The sequence below is a fragment of the Ambystoma mexicanum genome, chromosome 1p (genome assembly GCF_040938575.1).
Source record: "Ambystoma mexicanum isolate Mex_15411 chromosome 1p, UKY_AmexF1_1, whole genome shotgun sequence".
Lineage (NCBI taxonomy): Eukaryota > Metazoa > Chordata > Amphibia > Caudata > Ambystomatidae > Ambystoma > Ambystoma mexicanum.
Window position 1 is genome coordinate 205,461,217 of NC_090921.1, and position 25,929 is coordinate 205,487,145.

Here is a 25,929-nt window from a genome sequence, read left to right on the forward strand (position 1 = left end):
CAAACCTGTGTTAGTCCTCCTCGTTATGAGGAATGTTACTCCGTTTGGTGATACACTCTTCCTGTTCATTTCTAGTGCTCTAACGTCTGATGACCTTTTACAAGCCAGTAAACAAGTTAGCATGGCTAACTTGCCTGAAATAGCCTTCCTAGATAGGGCCTGATTATCTGGGCATGATAGAAATATTTTCGAAACTGTGTTGACATCCCACAATTCAGTATATTTTTCACTGGGTCTAGTCATCTTTACTCCCCTTACTCGTCTACAGATCAGGGGATGTTGACCTATCGCTATGCCTTTGATCCTAGGGTGACCTGCCAATATCGCTGATCTGGCCATATTGATTGTTCTGTATGCCTTCCCTTGGGCTGCCAACTGTGCCAAGAAATTGGCTAAATGTACTACATCCATTCCATCGGGATGGATACTGGTCTCCGCCAAACACCAGCTACTCCATCTAGCCCATGCAGACTTATAATCCATGTGTGTTCCTGGGGCCCAGGATTCGTTAATGATGCTTTCAGCCTCATTCATTAGTCCTGGCCTAACCCAAGATCTCCTGAAATTGCCAATGCGATTAGGTTGAGTCTGCCTGACCTCACAAGTGGATGGCTGAAGTCCCTGCAGTCTCAAACAATAAATTCATAGCTGGGTAGCGCCACTAGGTTGTGATGTGATAATTCCAGTACACTGGGGAACCAAACCTGACCCCTCCAATCCGGCATAACTAGAAGTAGCAATGCTTTCTGTTGCCTCACCTGGGCTTGTGTCCTCGCTATCATGGAGAAAGGAGGAAACGCATAGTTTGTCTGATGTCCCCATGCTTGCAGGAAGGCGTCTGTCGCCTCTGCCTCTGGGTCCTTTCTCCAGCTGAAGAACCGGGGTCACTGTTTATTCAGTCTCGATGCAAATAGGTCAACCTGGCGTTGTCCCTATCGAGTCATTAGTTCTTGAAACACCTCCACGTCCAGCTTCCAATCGCTGGCGTCCCTGAGGTATCTGGAGTTCCAATCAGCCACCTCGTTCTGATGGCCCAGCAGGTATTCCGCCGTCACTGACACTTTCCTCTGAAGACAGAGTTCCCAGAAATCTTCTGATAACTCTGCCAGTAGTCTGGATCTTGTCCCACCCAGTCTGTTTATGTACCTGACTGCCAAGACATGGTCCATCTTTAGCAGGACACAACATTGCGCCCTGTCTTGAGACCAGCATTTCAATGCGAAGGACCTGCCAGTAACTCCAGGCAGTTGATATGGAGAGTCGTCGCCTGATCCGACCACCTGCCCCCTGTCGACAGGTTCCTGCATGGGGCTCCACAGCCCCATCTGCTGGTGTCGGATTTGATGACCAGGTCTGTGGATGAGCCAAAAATGGCCCTCTCGTTACATGACTTCATATGGTGTAGCCACCATTCCAACTCTTCCCTCACTTCTTGGGAGATGGTAACGTTAATTTTGTATGAAGCGCCCCTCCTGAGGTGTCTGATCTTTAACCTCTGGAGTGCTCTGTAATGTAGTGGTTCTGGAAATATTGCATGGATCAATGACGCTAGTCGGCCCACTAACCTTGCAATGTCCCTCAGTGACATTTCTCCTCTCGCTACGGTATGTATTAGCTGTTTTTTGTTATAGTTCACCTTTTTTTTAAAAATCTTTCTTTATTGACATTTTGGTTAACATAACAACACATATACTCAAACATACTGTTCAAGTGGAAAATAAAAGAACAATAAAAAAAACGATGCAAGCCAGTCACATGTGTCATTCGGCATCTTCCCCTTCCGGTCCCCCCTCCCTCTCTCCACACATCATCCACCCATCTGGCTGACAGGTGTCGCCTGGTCGGAAGGTCCAATACATGTAACCACAGTGTTTGTGGGTCTTTATTCTGGTATGAGATCTTAACTATTTGTCTGGGATTGAGCCTGTGAGTCCGCCTCATCCACGAATGATATTAAGTAAGCGACATATGGTCCCAGGCGTCCGGAGGTCGTGCATGGAGAGGTAGTGTTTTTATATAGCTGGTTTCTGTGCCTTGCCAGTACGTTATGTCTTTTAACCAGCGTTGTAAGCTCGGTGGTGGGCCCCTCCCCCAGCTGCATGCAATCCTTCTTCTGGCAAGGATCAACAAAAGGTCTGTTATTTTCCTGGTTATGGCTGGGAGGTCTCTGGTCAATCCTAACTTTGTCAGCTTCGGGTCAAGGGGCAACACCACGTTGATTATTGCAGATGTTTTTTCTAAGACTGCATTCAAGAATGTAGTGACTGCGGGGCAGCTCCATGGCAAGTGTAAAAAGTCAGCTCCTGGGTGTTTGCATCGGCTGCATTCAGCTGAGACCGATTTGTGCATGGAATGGAGTTTCGCTGGTGTGTAGTATAATTGATGCAGGTAGTTAAAGTGAGTTTGCCTAAATTTGGTGTTGATCGCCACTCTTTGGGTAAGATTCAGTATATAGTTCCACTTATCTTCAGAAAGCTCAGTGTTTAGCAACTTTTCCCATCTTATTTTAGCTTTTTTGTTATCTGAGTCTGAAGTTGATAGTAACGATTTATAGATATTGGCTGTTAGGCGCCCTTCGCCTTGGGCTTGAATCGTGTTGTCTAAGTGTGGCCACACTGGGGGTTGCTGCAGGAATGTAGGAAAGAAGGCTTGTAATGCGTGCCTTGTCCTGAAGTAGATGTTGATTGCCTCTCTTTGGGTAAGATTCAGTATATAGTTCCACTCATCTTCAGAAAGCTCAGTGTTTAGCAACTTTTCCCATCTTATTTTAGCTTTTTTGTTATCTGAGTCTGAAGTTGGTAGTAACGATTTATAGATATTGGCTGTTAGGCGCCCTTCGCCTTGGGCTTGAATCGTGTTGTCTAAGTGTGGCCACACTGGGGGTTGCTGCAGGAATGTAGGAAAGAAGGCTTGTAATGCGTGCCTTGTCCTGAAGTAGATGAATGTATCTAGTGCATTGTTGCCGCCCATGGCCTTCGCCTGTTGTAATGAGAGAAATTTTCCTTCTGGGAATAGGTTGTGCATCGATTGGATGCGTAATTTTTCTGTCCATTGTTGGTAGACCTTTTCCCCTGTGATGGGGATTCCCGGGATGAACTTCGCAGGTAAGAGTGGGGAGTATCTGGTCTGTATTGCTCCTGCTTTCGTCATTTTCTTCCAGATGGAGAGTGTCGCATACACCATGTTCAGTAGTGTTTGGGGTGTTGGGAACGTGCCCAGGATGACAGACCACAGTAAGTGTGGGGTTGCTACAGCCCTTTCAATTTGGACATGTTGCCTGACAAAGTCTTTGGTGTACCAGTGGCTAAGAAATTGAGCCTGTGCAGCCCAGTAGTAATGTTCCATGTGTGGTAGAGCCAGACCTCCCCGTCTCACGGGAAGGGTTAGGATATTGTAGGCTACCCTTGCCACCCTTCCCTCCCAGATTAGTTCGAAGATCATGCTCTTGATGCGTCGCAGGAATCTGTGCGTCAGAATCAGCGGGATATTTGTGAAGAGATACAATAATTTGGGCAGGATGACCATTTTAACAAGTGACACTCTCCCCCAGAGTGTGAGCGGGAGTGATTTCCATCTGTTTATTTTGTGTTGTCGTGTGTCGATAACTTTTTCATAGTTGTTGCGTGGGATGTCCCCGCTGGATCTTGACATAAAAAATGCCCAGGTACCTGACTCTTATGTGCTCCCACCGGAAGCCAAAATCGTCATCAAACTCTTTAGTTGAGGAGGTTAGGGGGAATATTATTGATTTGGAGTTATTAGTTTTCAGTCCTGAGTAGTGACCACATTTTAGTACCGTGCGCATCACTGGGTTTAGGTTTTCACTAGGTTCTCGGAGGAAGAGTGCGACATCATCAGTGTAGAGCGATATGATCAGTTTGTGGGGGCCAAAGGTCAGGCCTCGGTTGATGAGGTGCAGTCTGAGGTTTGACGCAAGTGGTTCCATCACCAAGGCGAACAACAGGGCAGACAGCGGGCACCCCTGCCGTGTTCATCTACGTAGGTGTATACTCGTTGAGTGGTTGGATCTCAGGAGATTATTATACGTGGGGGCTTTGTATAGTATGGAGACTAGTTTTATAAATCTTTTGCCTAGGCCCAGGCGTTCGAGTATTGCATAGAGGAAGGGCCATTCGACTGAGTCGAATGCCTTTTCTGTATCTAGTAGTATTGCGGCCGCTTGTTGTTCTGGTTCAAAAGCTTCGATTACTCCGAACATTCTCCTTATTCCAAATGTGGTGTTCCTTCCATGGATGAACCCTGCTTGGTCTGCTAGGACCAGGGCGGGCATTAGCGGAATAAGATGTTTGGTTAATATTTTGGCCAGGATTTTGTTGTCAAGGTTTATTAGTGATATTGGTCTATATGATGCGCACTCGTCTTTGGGTTTGTCCGGTTTATGAAGGAGAATTATGTTGGCCATGTACAGTGTGGATGGTAGTTGCTCATTTTCTAGAGCTTCATCACACACTTGTAGTAGTATTGGGGCTAAGAGGTGCGCAAAGTGCTTATAGAATTCTCCTGTTAGCCCATCTGGGCCTGATGCTTTTGTAACGGGGAGTTCCTTGATCACCTCGAGGATTTCTCAAGAGTAACGGGTGCATTAAGTGGTTCCCTAAATCCTGCATCCACCTAGTACAGCTCAATTGAATCTAGGTAGTGCTTCAGTTCCAGGGGATCCGCTGTGAAGTATGAGTTATACAGTTTCTGGTAGTATTGCCGGAATGTTTCAATGATCTCTTTGGATTCGTAGACGGGTCTGCCCGCGTGGTCCTTGATCGATTCAACCGCTGTGGGTTTCCTAACTGCAGCTATAAGCCTGGCTAATAGTGAGTCAGGCTTTTGTCCCTCTCCATATTGTCGGATTCGGTAGTTGTTAGCCAGGAATTTAATTTACCTCTCGGAGGCTGCCCTGAATGTTCCCAATTCATGTAAAGTGTAAAGAGTGAGTGAATGTTCAAGATCCTTGAGCCGTGTTTCACTTGAGTCTAGATCTCTCCGTATTAACTTAAGAATGCCATTTTCTTTAGTTAAGCAGACCCCCTTTGTGAAGCACTTTAGGGTCTCCCAAAGAGTTCCTGGCGAGGCTACCGATCCTTGATTGGTTTCTATGAAGGATGTTAGTTCTTCCAATAGTTCATCTGCGAAAACTTGATCTTGTAACGCTCTAGGCTTGAATTTCCATTGTGGTCTGGCATTGGTTGCTTGAGTTGGAATGTATTCCAGGGTCACGGCCGAGTGATCAGAGAGGGACCTGGATAGAATTTGGCAATATCCCCATTGTGAGCGAGCTTTGTTTGACACCAGGAGATAGTCCAGTCTCGAGCTGGATTTATGTTCGCTGAGTGGGCGCATGTAAACGAGAGACTCTGTGCAGGTAGGATGTTGAGCGTTTGTCTGTTTTATTGTCTTGCTGGTTTGCATGCGCTTTACCTGGGTTCCGGGGATCGCTTCGCAGTAGAAGGAGCCGCTGCGTTATTCTGCCCGCCGGTGCATGGAGAACGTTCTTGGTATGCCGGGACTTCGACTGCAGCTCCAAGGGCCAGGGGGGGGGGGGGCCGCGCCTCCGCATCTCTCCTGCCACCAGAGGGCGTGGATTCCAGAGGCGTCGGTACAAAGCCGGCCCGACAGTGGGGTCTGCAAATCCCTCCCGGTGTAAGGTGCCCTTCTTTGATCGTGGCGTCTATCTCCCCGAAGTACAGGCATGTTCAGTCTCGTGCATGCCTGGGGGGAGGCCCAGTCATCAGGCGCCTCTCAGGTCTGTTACAGGATTCATTCTTGGTCGGCTCTCCAGCGCCCTCTGGTTGTTATAGTTCACCTTGGCAATGGGTAGGCTGAGAAATCCCTGAATAGAGTCCACTATGAACCCCAGAAATTCCAATGACTGTTCCGGTACTATTTTGGATTTCTCCCAATTTATTAGTAACCCCAGGTCTTCTAACAATGTTATTGTCGTCCGCACCTGTACTTGTAGTGTTTCTTTCGGTTTTGTAGGATCGGACTGAAAAAAAATGTCCGACCGCACAAAACGACCAAAAAATGCTACCACCAAAGGTTCGAACACCAAAAGTTCGAACCTTTGGTGGTAGCATTGCAGGTAAGTAAAAACAAAGAAAAGACTGCCGGGCCTGCAGGGGTGTCCCCCTCAACACCCCAATCACTTTACAGTATAGTGAGCGGGGATTGCAGGGGACACCCCTTCAGCCCCCATAGTATGTAAGTGTGTTCGCATGAAACGGTGCAAACTTTTGGTAGTTAGCACCTTTCTCTGGGCACATTCTGGCTGTTGCAAAAACAGCCGCGGTCGGATCACTTAGAATCTTTCTTTCTCCTGACACATCAGACATATATCGTCTAAATATGTTATGAGTCTTATTCCCTGACTCCTGAGGTGCGTCACCCCTGGCTTCATTATCTTGGTGAAACACTATTGTGCAGATGCCAAGCCGAAGGGCAGACATCAAAACTCCTATGTCGACTCTCCCCAGATGAACCTTAGGAATCTGTAATGTTCCTCTGCTATGGGTATAGTTAGATATGCATCCTTTAGATCTATTCTGTCAAGCCAATCTCTTTGAATTAATGTATCTCTTAACAGGTGTATCCCATCCACATTGAAGTGTCTGTACACCACAAATTTGTTTAATCCCTTCAAATTTATAATTGGTCTTTCCTTGTGTTTCCCTTTCACGAGAAACATGTTGCTTATGTACCCTCTTGAGGAATCTGTTACTAGTCTTATGGCATTTTTGCTTTCTAGCCCTATCAGCTCTTCCTCTAGCAATACTTTGTCTGCTCTGTTTAGCTCTAAACCCCTTGGAGGATTTCTCTGTTGAGGCGTCTCTAGAAAATCTATGTGAAAACCTTGTACAGTTTCTATTATCCAAGAATCCCCAGATATAGGGCCTCATTACGACTCTTGCGCTGACGGAATGAAGGGGGCCGGTTCCGTCAGGGCTGATTACGAGGTTCCCTTTGAGGGACCTAGATCAGACGTCTGGTAAAACCAGACGTCTTTTCCGGGTCCAGCGAGGGGAAGAGGGAGGTAACAACGGGACACTTGTAATGTGCTCGTTCTTACCTCCCTCCCCATTCCCATTTTGCCCTATGGGGGCTCAAATGGGTATGGGAAATGGTTCCTGCAAGGAGGACTTACCAGGTCCTTCTATGTCAGAATGCCCTGGTAAGTCCCCATTGCAGGAACCCGGTAATGGAACCCGGTTTGGAGGCAGCCATGGAGCTAGTAGACATCAAAGATTGTGGAAAATACTACACAAATGTAAATGGCCAAACATGACATTTTAAAGAAATATTAGAGCTCTCCATGGGTACATATAATGACACCATACAAACGCAGATGAACAGCACTCGCTGTAAGGGTTAAAAAAAGGACAACTACACAGTGAGATGGTAATTCAGTTATGGAGGCAGCATGAATGGACAAGCAAGAAAAAATTACATGTCGTAATGTTACACAAGACCAAAAGAACGTGCAAACTGATACACAAAGCTATGGGGCCAAGCATAACATTTCAAAGAAAAAGAAATTACGGTCACCAACGGTGACTCTAGTCTTAGCCTGCAAACGCAAACAATGTACACTCTCTGTTATTGGAGGAAAATTACAACTCCACAAAAATATAATACTTCAATTACATTGTTCAATTAGACTTACATCATCTTCACAGCCTCCATTATTTTTGCCAAAGTCAGACAGCAAACTGTTTGCATCAAAGAATATTCGTGAACTGATATTTCATGTTCCTTACAAGCGTTTTAAAACTATAACCTTAACAAATAGTATTTTTTTTCTAAGCTTTGATTCCTTGCGTAGCTCTTAAAGTTTCCCTCTCGTTCAAGGTCAAAAAACAATAGCCCCTTATGAATTGACTTGGATGCGTGGGCCTACTGAGCTTGCAACCAAAAACCAAAAAAGCGAATCAACTGACCTTCACTCAGAAGGCAAATACATTATCACTTTGCAACAACATATGAGCATCCTATCATGAGAACTGCGACTCCCATATGGCGCGTAAACCACTCTTTCCATCAAACACCCCAAGAGTCCGCCTCAGATTTCAAAACATAGGACGCCAGTCCGACTTCAATATTAATCTGAAAACATTACAACATGCATCCAAGACTCTAGGCCCTGGCCACAACCACCGCAGCATGTCACACTCATGGTGGAGTACAAATGATTAGCACACCCACAGAAAAAAAACATTTAATTACGGCATGTACTCAATTTCAATGTTCGCTAACACCACGCATGTCCTTAGAACAGTTTCAAGTTGCCTGCGCACAGCACGGACAGACATACTACCCTTATTAAACCCCTCAATTTCTGTATGCACAAACATTCCGAACAAGGCGGGCATAGACAATACATCATTAACACCTACCGCCTGAACAAATACAGTTTTTCACCCATCTCTTACTGTGTGAACCTCTCCAAGCACTATGACTCTGCAAAATAGTTTTTGAAATAGCATGTTGCCGCTGGTCGCCGCTGCGCTGTCGGCGGATCCAAGATGTCGGGTGCATCCAAACAATCTGATGCAGAACACGTCTCACTGCAGCCAATCGGCAGAGACGTTGCATGTTCGCGGTCATGACGCCAGCCCCTTAGCCAATCGGTATCTTGTCCGCGGAGCGAACAAGGAAGTGTGACCACGGAGTGGACATAGATATCCCTAATTTTTGTTGCTTTATGTTTTGGACATTTTAAAAAAACACAGGACGGATTTACACAAAATTAACAAAAGCACGCTTTTAGGACCAAGCCGCCGCTCCTGCCGCAAATTTGGTGAAAATCCGTCGAGCGGTTTGGGCTGTAGGCATGCGCACATTTCTTTCCCATTATGTCTATGGGAAAAAAAAAACCCCTATAACTTTTCCCCCCCTGGACCAAACCTCACCACACTTTGCAGAAGAATTCCGAGTGGGCCATATACTTTATTTGCAAAGTTTGGTGAGTATTCGTCCAGGGGGAGCAAAGTTATAAGCCGCCCAAAAAGTGCTCTTCCTATGGAAACAGCAACTTAACCAAAACTACACAGCCACTACTGTGGCCGTGTAATATATATATCTTGATCTCCAAGAGATTATAAACACTCCTGGCATATTAAAAACATCCCCAGTGTTCTGTGCAGACATGAGCTCCTCCAGTGATGAGGGAAAGGCCACATCAGCCAGAAGAGGAGCCATGCAGAGATTACTTAGGTCCTCCAAAAAGCCCTGGGGCCTCTTTGGGACAAGGGCCACAGCACATAGCTCTAATGTAGGACTGGCTCAAGTAATCACAGGGCCTTGAGGAGATCAAAAGGCTAAAAGCACAGAAGAAAACTAAAGGGGGCAGAAAAGCAGGCCACAGGGAAGAGGAAGCCCACACACCCCCAGGCACACCACCAAGGAAGAAGAATGGTAAGAGGAGGAGAGTGAAATCCTAGGCGGGGCCTAGCAGGTTGCAGGATAAATCCTCAGACACCTCTGATGAGGCAGAGGAGGACTGGGAGGAAGAATATTCAGAACAAGAGGTGTATTCCATATCTTCCTAAGAAGAAGAAGGCCATAAAGCGCCAAAGAAAAAGAGGAAGAAGAAGTCAGAGGACAGTGTAGGTGATTTTTGATCCTGAGGCCCTGATACACCCACGTTCTTCGGAATGGGAGCTGCCAAAGAAAATAGCAGCCTACTTGAGAAAGCACCTGAGGGAGCCCCTGGCTAAAGATAGCTAAAGAGGCTAGGAGTAAGATGAGGGCTGAATGCCCTAGATCTCCCCTCCCAGAGGATGCAGCGGATACACCCGAGAACAATGACAAAATTATCATGTTCATGAGCAAGTACACCAAGTACGTGAGAAAAGGACTAGATAGGTCTTGGCGTTCATGCCAGGACAAAATGCTGGACATGACAGGGCCCCTCACTAAGATAGTACAGATTGGCGAAGAGGCCAGAGAAAAGGGAGAGCCAGTGCACCCGGCGATTCTGATTGGGTGGGCCCAGAGGGTCATCTGTATGTTGGGTAACGCCAACCACGTGATCAGCATGGAGAGAAGAAGGTCTCTTCTGGTAAAGATAGACCCGAAGCTAAGTGAATTAGCTTCTTCGGAGTCGGCGTTGACCACAAAGGGAAAGCAATTCGGAGATTCCTTTATTAAAGAGTTAACAAAGTTTGCTAACTCCTATGTGGTGCTGGACAAGGTTCAGGCCTCACTCAAGAGAGTGTTTGGGAGACAGATTTCAGGAGGGCCAGCAGAGGCAGGGGTCGCTCGGCTGGCCGATTCTACTTTAACAGATTCTACCAGGACAGAACGCAGTGGTGAGATCAAGAGGATCGAAGACAGACCCTTTTCTCCCCATCAAGGGGCTGAGGAAAGGGTAGAAGCTGGCGACATGGAGAGCGTCAACAAAACACCTCAGGTGAGAGAGAACAGCCCACGATTAATTACCCCAGCAGTAGGGGGGAGAATAGCAGAGTTTACAAAAAATGTATACACCATGGGCCTCATTACGTGTTTGGAGGCAGCCATGGAGCTACTAGCACTAGACATTTGTGATGTCATCTTTGATATCCTGGGTGTTAGTGTTAGCAGTACACAGTGGTGCGGGCAGTTATGGTTGCTTAGCCTACCATAACTGTCGAATTTCAGGGGTTTTTCGATTGTACTTTGAACCATAATGTCACGTTTGTGAAGTTGTTTTTGTGAATTTCACAGGTTTTCAGTAGTGCAACTTAACCATAACGTCCCTCTAACAAAGTTTTTTCTAGTGAATATATATATATATATATATTGGTCACCTGGCTTGTTTTAGTTATATATATATATAATGTATATATATATGTGATATAACAGGTTTTACCGGGGACTGTGCCTGTGTGGGTGTTGCGGTACCTTTCTGTGGCCTGCAGGGGCACTGTGCTCTCTGATCGCGTAGCGCGATTCTAATGGAACGTTGCGCTATGAAAACCAAACGCGTGGATTATGTCTGAAGCTCAGTATTATATTGATATGTTCTCAGAGCGATCGCTCAATAAGTCCTTTCACTTCCCCACGGTCCGTGGAATGGAGGGAGCGCCGGAACTACGTGGTCCCGTCGTGCTCCCCCTCGTTCTACTCTGAGGTTGCAGTCGCCGGACCTCCAGCCCCGTCACGTCCGCAACTTCCATACATTCAACACTCGACGCAGCTATGCTCTGCCAATTACCTAGATTGTGCGCCAGCGTGCATGCGTCACAACACTAGACACATTCGTAAGAATAATGAAAAGGGCACTTAACGCGCTGCCGAGCAGCAAAGAAAGAGGAAGTGAAGTTTAGGGACAGTGTGGCTTAGGGATAAGGACTATGCTGATTGGTTGAGATTATCATGTGATCAGTTTGGAAGACTAATAAGAGCAGAACTACCAAAGACTCAAAACAATGGTTGTTGTAGTTTTTATGAGTTTTGTTGACATGTTTTATTGCTTTGTATATTTGCTGCTGAAGTAGTAAAATGGAAAGAGAATCATAATCCGAGCCTCCGGTCTTGACATAGAATCTGCGAACATCCGGGTAAGAGCAAAGAGACAGATAACATTGGGGCTTCAAATATCTATGTGTCACATGGCACACCTGTGGTTATCCATTTAACCATGAGAGATGTTCATAATTTCAATTCCACTTCTTTATTCTCCTAGTAAAGGCCCCCTTGAGTACATCACAACGTTCAAAACGGTCATTTGCTGCAATCAGGCATGTGTAGCATTGTCTAATGTCTGTCTTATGCAATTAACTGTTGATATTCTGTGTTCAGACTACAGTCTGCCTTACTACCAGACATTATAAAACATTTTGAGGCCATGACAATGGCCGTTTGACTAATGCAAATATTCCATAACATGACATAAGGCCAAAGAACCATCACTTTCTTCCAATTCTGTGTGTCAACTTGTCTGGAAATAAAATTGCATTTTGATTTGTAACCAGTATACAATTAGGGAAAACTATATGTTCAAATGAAGCCTGGTCCACATTATATATAATTGTGCATTGTTTCGTTGTGCCAGGTGTGTGTTGACACATTCCAGCGCACGTTCAATATTCATAAAGAAATGCGCTCAGGGCTGAGTATGTGCTCCCCTACAGCCATTTTGCTGCATCTGGTCTGCTGTGGTGGGTCCCATGCCTAGGGGAATGTGTAATGCAGACAGCACACCTTATTGACTAATGTAACAAATGTGCAGTCTATGTAAGATGCAATGATCAATTTGCCAATCACTTTCTGTATTGAGTACATTTTGTGAATTACTCTATGCTATTACCAGCCATTATGTTCTTTAGGGCATCCATGCTTCCTGCCAGTTTTAAAGATAGAGGCAGGTGTCCTTGGTCATTATTCCATGAATAACAGGAATCGGGTTCACATATGTAAGGCAAAGTGAACATATCTTCTGTTGTATTCCTGATCCTGGTCACCCCCATTGTGAGACTAATTTAGTGATTTGCAAAACCTAAAATATACTACATTTATTAATGTAAATGTACAAAGTTTCGAAATGACTGGGCTTTCTCCACATAGCAAAGGCTCTGAATTATAACTTTGGTTATGACAATTTACGTAATCATTCACATGATATGTTGCCATCATCAATCATGTGGGTAATTATTGTTAGGAAAGATTTACAGTAACTTTATCAATGTCTCTTATCTCTGGTAATTAACAAATGTGCAAATTATTCCCCATTGGTATTGTCTTATGTGTGCCACCCCTATTACAACAGTAATGGTTCATGGTTTGCCAGACCAGCCAATAGCCTTGAGAGACCTAGGAAAGTGGCATAGATAATAAAAGCTGCCTGAGTTTAATGTATGCATAAATTGCACGTCTGTAGACTCATGCCGCAGGCATGGCTCCCCACCCATGGCAGCTATGGTTAGGTCAAATCCAGTCTAGCTGCTCGCATAGCCATCTACACTGAAACCTGTGACATGCCTCAACACCTCTGCCATTAGTATACAGTGACAACCTATGACAAATATCGGTCTATCTGGGCACACATCGAGTCTCCTACACTGGCACTCTGTCTTAACCACCGACAGCACCCGTCCACGTGCCTGACCTCTGGGTTGTTTAGTGAAGCGTAGCCAGCCCTCCTAAATCCTAATCATGGCAGAATGCACAAATGCATCTAAAAGTAAACTCTTAGAATTTCCCATATTTGGACTTCGGTCCCAAAGGGCGTTCCAACCACAAAGCACATTGAGGTCATACAAATGGGGAAATGGCGCTATATAAATGATGTCTACAATACCATATAATGCTAAAAACCTACCTGTGGAAATCTGTACAAACCCAGTACCCGTGCCATGCCAATGGAGCACGATGACCCAGCATCCCCAATAATGCCCAGGAGTGGGATGTTCTCATGGCAGTCAAAGTTTGGAATGAGTTCCTCTTGTCCTGACGTTACCCATAAGGTGCCTTCAAGGGCCCGTTGCAGCTTGTTGCAAGAGTCGTAGATCCGGAAGCCCAGGGTGAGGTTGGGTAAGAGATTGGAATTCCTATTAATCTCCTCCACGGAGAACACCATAGCCTGCAGCCACTGGAAAAGGTGTAACCCAAACCTAGAACAGAACAGAAAGGATCACATTAAATGCCCATATCCTGCATGTGAGTTTGCATCATGAGATTGCATCGTAAGTGCAAGACAGTGTTTTTTTAGCATTCATTGTCGATACCAATAGTACACCCTCTCACTGTCAGCTCCGGTGAATCTAACCCAAGCGCATTAGTTGAGTCATTCAACAATCCCATGTCCAAAGCTCTAGTCATGATTGCCCCCATCAAACTCCATAAAAGTAAACGCGAAGCTCACCTCAATTCATGGTTCACCCCCCAACTCAAAGAACTGCGCATCCAAAAACGCAAACTCCAAGCCATCTGGAGGCACACCCCTTCAGCTGAGAAAAAAACCTCACTCACCAACTTTGCCAAAAAATATAAGAAGGAAATAATTCAAACAAAAAAAGACACATTCAATAAAAGAATAAGTAAAGCCAACTCTAACTCCAAAGAACTCTTTTCTATTCTCTGTGAATTGGAAAACCCAATTGCTCCCACAGATAATGTCCCCAAGGACAAATCATGGTGCACCAGCATCCAAAATGCCCTAGCAAATAAAATCACAACCCTTCAATCTAAAATTGCTAAGAAAAAAGCCTCCCTGAGCCCTAGTGGAACTCACACCATTCCACTGATAGAGACACCTAACACAACTACTCAAAGTAACTGCAAACCCTTCAGGTTTACCAACATTTCCATACTGGAAACTGAAAAAGTTATCTTATCCCTTAAACCTTCAAACTGCCAAGGTGACAGTTGCCCTGCGCATGTCATTAAGGATGCAGCCAGAGATTTAGCACCCTTCATCTCGAAACTAATCAACGCCTCCTTTAATTCTAGTACTGTACCCACAAACCCTAAAGAATCTTGGGTATTGCCCCTACTTAAAAAACAGACCCTCGACCCGGCAATCCCCACCAACTATAGGCCCATCACTACGGTCCCATTTCTCCTGAAAATCATTGTATAAAACAAGAAGTGATAGGTCGCCTACCCCTACCTCAAGACCCTGAATCACCAAAGGTTATGTCCAAGGTAGCCTTATATAATTTTCAGGTTACACACACCAACCCTCATACAAACGGTTATTATTCAATATTCAATTTATTATTCAAAAAATTAGTGTAAAAAACATTAATATACAAAACAACGCCTAAGGAAATATAAAAACAAACTGTGCTAATCACTTACAATCTAGATGGTGACAAAGCACCAGACCTTTCAAAACGTCAGTGACCATAGTGAAAGGTAATGGGAAAAAACAGTATATCTTACTGTGGGTATGTGCATGTGTACTTTCAGGGAAGAGTCAACATATATTGTGGTCTCCCAACTTCTAATGAATACCTCAAGGGTGTTTAACCAGAGTGAATGATGTAATGTTATGTTCTTAATTGGTTAATCACTCTGTGTAAGGTAACTTGTGTGGATACAGGGTAGCAGCGGGTGATTTAGTACACGCCAGCTATCCTATCATGGTTTATTCTAAGTGAGAGATAGGAATCAGCTAATACACGTTCCTAATAACACGTCGACATATGTTTCGGCCTTTGTGACACATACGGGATTCTCTCTGGTACCGTTGGTCAAGATGTAGATAATGGCCGTCTTCAGGACAGACGCAGATTTGAAAATTTTCCGTATTAAATACTTTCCCAATGGTAGAATATCTGAGAGTAACTCTATTTCTTTGGGTCGTATCTGGTAGAAAATATCGGCAGATTCAGATGGGTTCCTACAGGGTGGCCATCCATTCAATTTCAAATATTGTGTCTTTCGTTTTTCTTTTTTCTTTCTTGATGGACTGATGAGCTACAACAACTTCACTAAGCTCGATTCGCGATGGTGATGGTGTTCTTGCACTTGTTATTACACTGAGGCTTCAGTCCAAGTCTGAATCCGTACGATCGTACCCAATTCATATCACTTGTGGTGTCCCACAAGGCTCATGTGTCTCCCCGACAATATACAATATCTTTACTAAGCCACTCTTGGACAAACTTGACAGATTGGGGGTAACCTATACTAATTACGCGGACGACACACAAATCCTCATACCCCTATCGGGCAACTTCGTCGAAGACTCAGCTTTAGTAAACAAAATGTACCTCCTCAATCAGGCATGGATGGCCTCCCACGGCCTCTGCCTAAATGACGACAAAACAGAGATACTGATCTTGGGCTCCGACTCCAACCTAATAAAACGTAGCCCCAACTATCGCAATTTCAACATAGATGGCAATACAATCAAGGTGGCAACCGAGGTAAAACCACTTTATCTCTCAAAAAACAAGTTAACACCTTGGCATCCTCCACAGCGTACACCTGTAAATTAATCAGGACCTGTAGACCCTACCTCTCCAAAATTAACTGCATCATACTAGCTAACGCATTAGTAATGTCGAGCCTGGACAGGTGCCAATAAAACCATCATAAATAAATTGCAAATACTTCAAAACAATGTTCTTAGAGCAGCCTTGGACATACCCCGCAGAGCACATATATCCAACATTAGGAAAGACCACCATTGGTTAAAAATCAGCGACAGAGTCCTTCTCAAGACTCTATCTCTTACTTACAAAGGGCTTAATAACACAGCACCTCCCTACATCTCGGCCAGACTCACTAGAAAATCGTCCAGCCACCACACTAGGGCTTCTAACCATTTCCTGTTAGAAACTCCCAGATTTAGACAATCTAAAGCGGGCGGAGTAAGCTTCCCTGTTAGAGCTGCCCAGGCCTGGAACGCATTGCCCATTGCAATGAGAGCTAACTTACCCTACTCTAGATTTAGATGCAAGGTAAAAAGCTGGCTCTGGACCAACGACAACTAATCTGAACTGCTGCATTAGCCCCTTGATCACTGTACCTAACTGCTGTGATATTTCTGAAATCTGGATCTGAGACCTTCTTGTTGCACTCAGTGAGACCTTCTTGTATACATGTACTCCAAATTTGTATCCATGTATCGTAACATGTTATATACTATCTCAACTGCTTGTATTTACATATATTGCACTGTACTGATGTGTATCGTATCCACTGTATGTAACTTAAGCCTAAGTAATCTTGTACCTGCTGCGCCCGGCTACCCTTGGGTTTGGTGCGCGTTATCAAATAATAAACAAACAAACACCCCAATTCCCAAACCCAAACATTCCATTGCCAATCACATAGCTGCATCTGTTAACAGTTAGAGAAGCAGGACTGCAATTAGGCCAATTTATCCGGCAAAGCACCTTAAACTTTCCTATCCAATATGGATGGAAGAATAGTTCAAAGATTAAAAGTGTTGTATCGTATGGTAATCGGGACATGGCACTACCATCTACTGGCTTCTAAGTACTCTGGAATAGGCAGATAAGTGCAGCAGAAAAAAAACCCTCAAAAATGGCTGTGAGAACTAAAAGAGCAGAACAGAAAGAGCAGACAATGCTACGGCTCACTTTAATCGAAGGGTTTTCAGCTTTTTTTGAACATACAAATATTGCTGATGTCCCGTTAATCAGTGCGTAGTACATTCCAAATATTGGTTGCCACAATAGTGCAGAAGTGGCCAAAGGCCACAGTGTGCTTAATACGACTGGTGGATATTGTGGAATGCACAGCTGCTCTTTGATAACATAGAGAAATGTACGGCTTAAAGAGTTTTAAAATATGTTTGGTTGATAAACTAAAGAAATAGCTTTATGGGTGCAAAACTGCAGTTTAAACTGTAACAGCCTCCTCCTCAACCTACCAAATTCCTCCCTTCTCCCCCTTCGACTAATCTAGACTAGGACTGCAAGATTTATCCTTGGTCTCACGCCCAGGGACTGCATCTCTCCAGCCCTAAAATCTCTGCATTGGCTCCCGGTGGCTGCAATGATCAAGTTCAGAACCCTCTGCATCATCCACAAAGTTTTCTGGAGCCTGGGCTCATGCTACATCAAACTCTCCCTCCCAAAAAACCTCCCCGCTAGAGCCCTTCGGTCTTCTAGTTCCAACTCTGTGCAGATCAGATGCTTCTCCAAGCAGAGACTGTGGGGTAGATCTCTCTCCTGCGCAGGTGCCTCCGTCTGGAATGGCCTCCCTGCCTTTCTCAGACTTGATCTGGAGCTCTGTAAGTTGTGGAAGCTTCTTAAGAACCTCCTTTTCTCTTCCTCTTTCACTCCCTCCCCTGCTAATCTTCCCCCTCTGCCTCTTGACTGGCTACCTGGTTCCCGCAGATTCTTACAGGGCACCAGCCCCCCCAACCAGTCTTTCCCCTGCACATGGTCTCACCTGACCCACGGCCTTCTGGGCTTCCTCCGTCTGAACTAGCCTAGCTGCGCCTGCACCCACCATTCCTCACACTTAACTCGTGAACCTTCCTTCCCATGTGCTCTCTTCTTCCTGGGGTCTGTCCTCCTGGCCTCCCCTGGCATTTGCTTTACCATCCGGCACTACCCCCTCTCCTCTACCTGGCACCTCTGTTTACTGCATGATCCGAATGTCACAAGGTGTAGTAGCACCGTTTTTGTTTTGTCTACCCCTCTCCCCATTTGTCTTGTTGTGCCTTGAAACACATTGTGTGTGGGCACATTATAAAAACCCAATAAATAAAAGCAAAATCCTACTTTATTTATTTTTAGTTATTGGACATTTATAATATGCATATACAGCAGGTGTTTTGAGGCACAAGACAGGTTTTTCTTAACACGGGAGACATGTGACAGTGTCTAGGTGTATTAGTTACAATCCTGACTGCCGTATTCCTCAACACCTGCAGCTGCTGGATAATATAATTTGGGACATAACCGAATAACACATTACAATAGTCAATGTTTGTCCCAGTAATGGCCCTAGCAATGGGTGCACAATGTCTTTCTGAAAGCAGGGGCCTGATTTGGAAGAGCAGCAAAAGGTAAAAGTTGGAATTGATCTGTGGGGACATAGAAAGCGTAGAGTCCAGGGTCATACCCAGGGTTTTAACATGGGTGTGTATTTTTATGGTATACCCTTCAGATTTGGGTAGACACCCAATCATGTAGTGATCTTATTGGGGCAAGCAACAAACAGAAGTTCTGCGTGTTCAAGTATGAGGAAGTGTCATTGTGAAGAGCACAGTGTGACCAAATCTAGCAGCAGGACTAACCACACAAAGTAGATTCTAAATAACCGCATTGCAGGGGTGATACTATTTTACAATATCACACAACTACTAATAGAAGCAGCAAAATGTTGTTTTGGCAAATAATGTTGGCATCCAGTGAAAATATTATCAGCAACAATGTAGTCGTGAAAATGTTGTGGGAAAAATACCTCTGCTGTGAAAAAGTTGGCAAGTAAAGAGTAGTGAAAATGTACAGGTGAAAAGTTGTCAAAATCGTTGGGGTTTGGTTAGTCGTTAGGGTAGATTAAGTGCTTTGGTAAGTGTTAGCGTAGGGGTTATGGCAAGGCTAGGGCTAAGAGAGTAATGATTTGGGTGAGTGTTAAAGAAAGGGATAGGGAAGTTGGGGGGCTTGTGATGCTAGTCTCGGATAGGGGTTGGGATAAATCTAGTGGTTAGAGCACAGTGAGCGTTAGGATACCTGTTAGATTTGCAGTTAGGGTAAGGCTAAGGTAAGGATTAGAGCAAGCGTTTGGGTTGGGACAACGGCTAAGTTATTTGTGGTGAGTTAGTGATGAGGTTGGAGTTAGGTCCATCATTTATTTTCCATTGATTTTGTATCGAGTAACATGCAAATGAAATGTTTTATTGCACTGAAGAGTTTGTGTTCCCTAATATTTCAGGACAGTAGTTAGAGGAATGTTTAGGAACAGAGTTAGGTTGATTTTGTAGGATTTTTTAATGCTTTGAGTCATTGTTAGGGTTACAGTCATGTACGTGTGTGCATTTAGAAATAGTATTTAGTGACCTTATTACTGGCAAAATGTTCACCCTTTGCATTGATCGAATTGAATGCCTGCATTTTCATTAAAACATTTTGCTGGCTTTATTTTCACATGACTTCATTTTCCTGGGGACATTTTGACACAGAACCATCATTTTACTGCATCTCGCTGCCACAGTTAAGCCGATTGGGAATTCTCATAAAAATTGCATGCTGTTCTTAATTGATGGACCATTATAAATTTGAAATTACCTATGGGTTCCCATTGGGAAGGTTTTCTAAAACCTATTTACAAATGGTTTATGATTCACAAACTTCAGTAAGTACAGCTCCTACATGAAGGCCTTAGTATATTTATCTCAAAACCTTCAATTACAGGGGCATTCTTTTCTAGCCATTATGTCACTTGCAAGTATCACCATCTCCTCACATCTCCAAAAAGGAAGAAGCAACTACATGGACCTTCATGAAATTAAGCTTCTTCAGGAAGCCCAAGAAGCTGCCGCTCATCACCTTAACTTCTCTCCATCGAATTCCTATCACTGCGATGGTTGATTGAAAAGTTTAGGTCGAAATTACCTTAAAAAAAATGGTTGCATTGACCAAAAGTTCTAAACATGCTACCACCAAAGGTTCGAACACCAAAAGTTCAAACCTTTGGTGGTAGCATTGAAAAAAAAATGGGGGCTGCTGGGATGTCCCCCGCATCACCCCGCTCACTATACTTCTTGGTATAGTGAGCGAGGGTTGCGGGGGACACCCCTGCAGCCTTCCGTTTAAAAAAAAAAAGAACGGGGGCTACGGGGGTGTCCCCTACATCGCCCCGCTCACAATACTTTATGGTATAGTGAGGGGGGACAGACTTCCATTACAAAAAAGAAAAGAAAAGGACCCTGCAGTGCTGGTTCCCGATCACGGAAGTGAAAGGGAACTGGCACTGCAGGGAACCAGCATGAAGATGAAGTTAAGTGGGGTTTGTTTATATTGGGGGTGTGGATGTGCTGAGGGTGTGGGTGGGGATGTGTTATGATGTGTTGTGGGTTTGTTTTGTGTGTATGTGGGTGTGATAATGTATGTGTGTTCGCATGACATTTGGTAGCTTGCACCTTTCACATGCGAACGATTTGCCCGCGGTACTTTCAGCCACGGGCAAATCACTCGGATTTGATTGAAAGGCTGTCAGCAGCACTGAAATAACCCTGCGTGCATAAGGCCAGAAATACCTATTTCGAAGTTTAAATCTCACGAAGGCTTCCGCTGTCGTCCCCCAAAATTCAACAAGGAGAGGTAGATCATTATTAATCCTTAAAGCTACTTTCTGGCATTCACTTCTATACTCTGTGCCATTCCACCAACACATTTGGAAGAGCTTATGGATCTTTCTCTTCCAGAACTACCTTAACCAATCATAGGGAAGGTAGAACACACGCGTCATTTATCAAGAGTCCGACAGCATGATTACCACATCCTCACCTAAAGTGAGCCTACACATCTAAAAAATTTACTTTACAGCTGTGAATGTCTTCCATTATTTGTAATTATGTGGATTTTCTTAATTGTCCGCCAAGAATACTAATACAAAGTATTATCTATTTTCTGCACTGGATACAGTTGTACGTTTAGGTGGCTTAAGGAACAGTATCGATACAATACTAGTAGTACATTGATATGTGCATAGAAGGAATATATTTGAGCCATAGTAGCTTCCTAATATTGCCCATGACAGTATAGTGAATTCTCTGGGAGTGCTTCTCACACACCTGCATTTTGATGGGTTATCTCTAAATACATAATGGTGCCCAAGATGTGGAAATCCGTTTAACAAGTGTGTGACTGACTGTTGCCGTCATCTCCTTTTTCGTCTTCAATACAACAAGATAAGGCAACACCTTTTAATTTCCTTATTGAGAGACAGGTATATTAAACAATATAGGACACCTTTGTTATTCCCCTTGATACCAGACAAAACATATTTGTGTGTGGACTGGGGCATTGATGAAACTTAGTTTTAACACTTAAGGTAATCTGATTGAATATGAATATTCTAATTTGCTATTTTAATTTGGTATAAGTGAATCCTAATTAAGAGCTGTCTACATTGGAAAATTAATAGTATTGTATGATTAACATGTTGTTGTTATCTTGAGGTTGCTGAAGAAATGGATGGGGTTGGAAATGAGCAGGTCCCTGTCTTAACAGAGTAACTACAGTGTCTTTTTGAGGAAGTAGTAAGTACATGGAGCAAAGCTTTCCATCTTCTCTTGGGACTGATCATGGAAACATTCGTTTTTCTAATCAGCCTTCCAAGCCGTTACACAATGTGAAAGACCCTATGCTAATCAGACTTGGCCCACCCCCCCACACACCCCCAGCACCCATCCCCAAAGGGCAGTGCATCTGGCAACTCGACAGCATCCAGATGCCTAGCCATACCAGTGATTATTGCCAAAAAGGCCTGGCTGGCTGATAGGATGTCATAATTCCACTCAGGGTGCTAGTGTGACATAACATAACACAACATAGCATAGCATAACCGTAACATAATATAAAATAACATTTACATGGTACCTTTTGCAGGTTATAGGTGCAGGTTTGACTTCAAAGTTAATGTCCTTGTACTCTATGTCTTTATGGACGACAAAAATCCCACCCAGGAGGATATCTCCATCACTCAGCAGCCCATTCGCCTTGGGGGTATAAAGTCTGCACCCAGACTCTATCCTAGGGGCAATAGGCACTAGAATTAGGCAGTGAATAAACAGACGGATACTGAATTTCTGAAACAGGATCCTCGTCATATATTTTCCTGTAGACATGTTCTCTGTGCTCTGCGTGAACATGCGCTCCATTGTCAATAGCTTTCTTGGTCCCAATAGGAAAAGCAATATCTGTATCTAAAGCTAAAAATGTCCCTCAAGATGTAGGCCACATATAGTGCATTCATTCCTTGAAGACTAACCGCAAGTTGCAAACAAATGATATAACATGGAATTCCATTCTTGCTCCTAAAAGACACCCAGCCATGGGCAAATCTGTACATGAGTTGATATCGTTCAGTTTGTCTTAGAGTTATCTGCCGCAGCCCGGGCTCTTCAGTGGGAGTAGGGCTCTGCCTACTGGAGCAAAATGGAGCATTGTGCATGTCACCTTCAGCTAATAATGTATGCTCCAAATAAGATGAAATGTCTACTGACCCATAGCAAGCTGGATCATTGCGCCATGAAGAAAATGGGTAAGAGCTGGCCTTTATCCTACAGCCACTACACTTTGTATGCCCCTGTAAATTCTGCGGTACTTGTGAATCTATTACCGGCTTATAAAGGCTGCTGCAGAAGCAGCTGTTTTTAAGAACAATTGTTTAATACCTGCAGGGATATTTGTGTCGTGAACACAGGGAATATGCTCTGGGAAATGCTGCATGTGACAGCTGATCATTTCTGCACAGGGCATTTCATCTCCAGGCATCGGATTGTCTCTTGGGTAGGCAAGGATGGGATGTGGTATTCATCTCGAATTCCAGCATTGCAAGAACAGAGACACAGTTTAGCCTGTTTCTTTTTGAAAGTCTAATGGTAGTGAAATGTTTCTATGTGCTGTTGTTAAGCAGTGTCAAGTGATGAATGGTGCTCTATAAGGCTGCATGCTACTCTGGGTATGAATCTGTCAATTTCCCAGTGTTTGTGGTCTGTATGTATCTTCCCTGCAGCACAACAGACCTGTTCCCAAAAAATATTCAAATCCATTCCATAACATCTCCATTTAGTTCCAGGTTTTACAAAAACATGCACAATTTGAATCCAGTACAAAGAATACAATAAAAATAGGTTTTCAAATAGTAATACTGACTTATGCAGTGAAACAAAAGTCCACCTCCCTGATTTTGCTTTCCAGCATTGTGCAACGTCTATACTATAAAAATCCCATTTGCCCAACGGGTGTGTCTGCATCAGTACTACCATATTGTTAGGGTTGGGCTACCAGGTATGCCAGAGTGATGCTGGGGGTCTGCAGACTTGGAGGGCCTAACTCCCTCCCTTTCCCTGTAAAGGGCTTGTTTCCCATCATGGTAACTCCTCCCTGTTTCTAACGGGAACCGTTGCCATGGAGTCCACGTGTGCTGCTGCATCATTGCTCTGTTTCTGTGCCAACTGGTGTATGTTCCTTCAAGCCTGTGGTGCGTTTAAATAATGTGGTAATGGTGCTTGCATCTATTGTGTCTGTATTAGCATCTGTGGTACTTGTGCTTTTGTTTGTGGCATCTGTTGGTGTGTGTTCTGTGCCTGTCAATGCTGTTGTTGGTCATTTGTGTGGTAGTCATCCTGTTTCCCTTGATGTGGATGCTGCCTCTGCGATCCCCAGTCCTGCTGCATTCCCCTGCTCCTACACACTCCCGAAATGTGGCCTAACTGTCCACACCTCCAACACTGTGGTGGCTCCCTCCCTTGACCTTAGAAACCCCCTGAAATTTCCCCTGGGCCCTGCTGCACCTGCTGCATATATACCCAAAACCCCCCTGGAAAGCCCCCTTAGTTATGATGCATCTGTGGTCTGAACCAGCGCCCTCTCTGTTGGCCCCTTCTTCCTTGAAACTCTTGCTGTGTGTAACCCGTCCCATCAAGCCTCCCCCCGTGGGAGGGGCGAACTGCTGTGGTTGTTGCTGCTGCGCTGCTGTACCTGCAGGGTAGGGCTGGTTTTAACCGCACCTTCCATTGTGTACTTTGAACGTTTTTTTCTGTACCGGGTTTAGCTTAATCTACTTTCCTGTCTTCCACCTTTTTCTTGAGCTTCTCCAGACATAGCGCCTCATTCTGAGTTTGGAGTAGCCATGGTGCTATTAGCGCCATGGCTGCCTCCAAAATCGGTCCGGGTTCCTTGAATGAGGAATTACCTGGTCATTCCAACCTTGGAGATCCCGGTAATTCCTCATTCAAAAAACCCATCCCCATTCCCATTTGAGCCCCTATAGGGCCTATTATTAGCGCCCTGGTCTCTTAGCGGCTCTCGCTAAGGGACCTCATAATGCGGCGGTAAGGGGTTAACAGCACCGGCATCCTTACCAGCACCGTTAATCCCTTACCGCCAGGGTCAGAATGACGCCCATAGTCTACAATGGTGAACTATCATGAGCTCTATTTCTGACCATCCCTTTGCTTCCATTCCCGCCAACTTCTTTAGTTGTTTCTGAACGGGCTCTGGCATCTCCTGGCATATTATGTTATAGAATACTGCTACTGTTGCCATGGAGTCCACGTGCACTGCTGCGTCATTGCTCTGTATCTGTACCAATTGCTGTGTGTTTCCGCAAGCTGGTGGTGCTTGTAAATATTGCAGTATTGATGCTAGCATCTGTGGTTCTTGTACTTGTGCTTGTGGCATCTGCTGATGTGTGCCCTGTATCTGTCCTTGCTGTTGTTGGTTGTGTGTATAGTAGTCATCCTGATATGGCTGCTGGCTCATGTGCTCCACAGTTCTGCTGCATCTCCCAGCTCCTACACACTCTTGAAATGTGTCCTAATGGCCCACAGGTCCAACACTGTGGTGGCTCCCTCTCTTGCCCTTGGAAACCCCTTGGAAAATCCACCCCTGGGCCTTGCTGCACCTGCTGCCCATGTCCCCAAAACCTACCTGGAAAGACCCCTGGATTATGATGCATCTGTGGTCCAAACCCATGCCCTCTTGGTTTCCCCCTCTTCCTCGGAACGCTTGCTGTGCGTTCCCTCGCCCCGTGAACCCCCCCCCCATGAGCGGTGTGAACTGCTGCGGCTGTAGCTGTTGCTGCTGTTGTGTTCCCTGTGTGGTGGGGCTGGTAAGTACCACCCCCTCCATCGCTTACTTCAATATTTTTTCTGCACCAGTTTCGCTTCATCTATCTTTCTATCCTCTGCCATAGCCATAGCCTACAATGGTAAACTATTGTGTGTTGTATTTCTGGCCATCATCTTGCTTCCATTCCTACCAACTTCCTTAGATGTTTCTCTACGGGCTCTGGCAGCCCCTGCACTAGTATGTCATAGGATATTGCTACTGTTTTGTCCCATGGTTCTTGGGTTTCAAGGCGCCAAAGCTCTTGAATCGCTTGAATCTACTGCACAGGGTCTTCAGCTTCACTCATTTTCCAGCACATAATTGACCCAATATCTGATATGTATGGGTATTTTGTCCTTAATGCTCGTGATACGGCAGTTCTGCTGTTTGCAAATGGCGAACCATCATGCGCTGTGTTTTGTGTTGTCCCCCCACAATACTCAATAACCACCCCTTTACGTCTCCCACTGCTAGCCTATTTCTTGTTGTCATTCATTTTCTCCATTTAAAAAACCCACTTCCCAGCATCCCCGCTTAATGATGGCAGTCTGCACTTCACGTTCTCCTTGTCAGCGTGTTTCCATGGTATATACGGCGGTAGCACCCGTCCCCTCTCCAATAAGGGCTTCTGAGTGAACCCCTCCTCCCTGTGCATGCTTCCAGT

General features: G+C 44.8%; 1 protein-coding gene across 1 annotated transcript in view; it reads right to left on the minus strand.

The window, feature by feature from the left end:
* LOC138469725 (vomeronasal type-2 receptor 1-like) overlaps positions 1-25,929 on the minus strand; it is a 164,238-nt gene that overhangs the window by 137,159 nt on the left and 1,150 nt on the right. The window contains exons 2-3 of the mRNA XM_069609030.1: positions 22,029-22,181; positions 13,316-13,607 (exon numbers count right to left, since the gene is read on the minus strand). Of these exons, the coding sequence (XP_069465131.1) occupies positions 13,316-13,607; positions 22,029-22,181 (445 nt within the window). The remainder of the gene's footprint in view (positions 1-13,315; positions 13,608-22,028; positions 22,182-25,929) is intronic.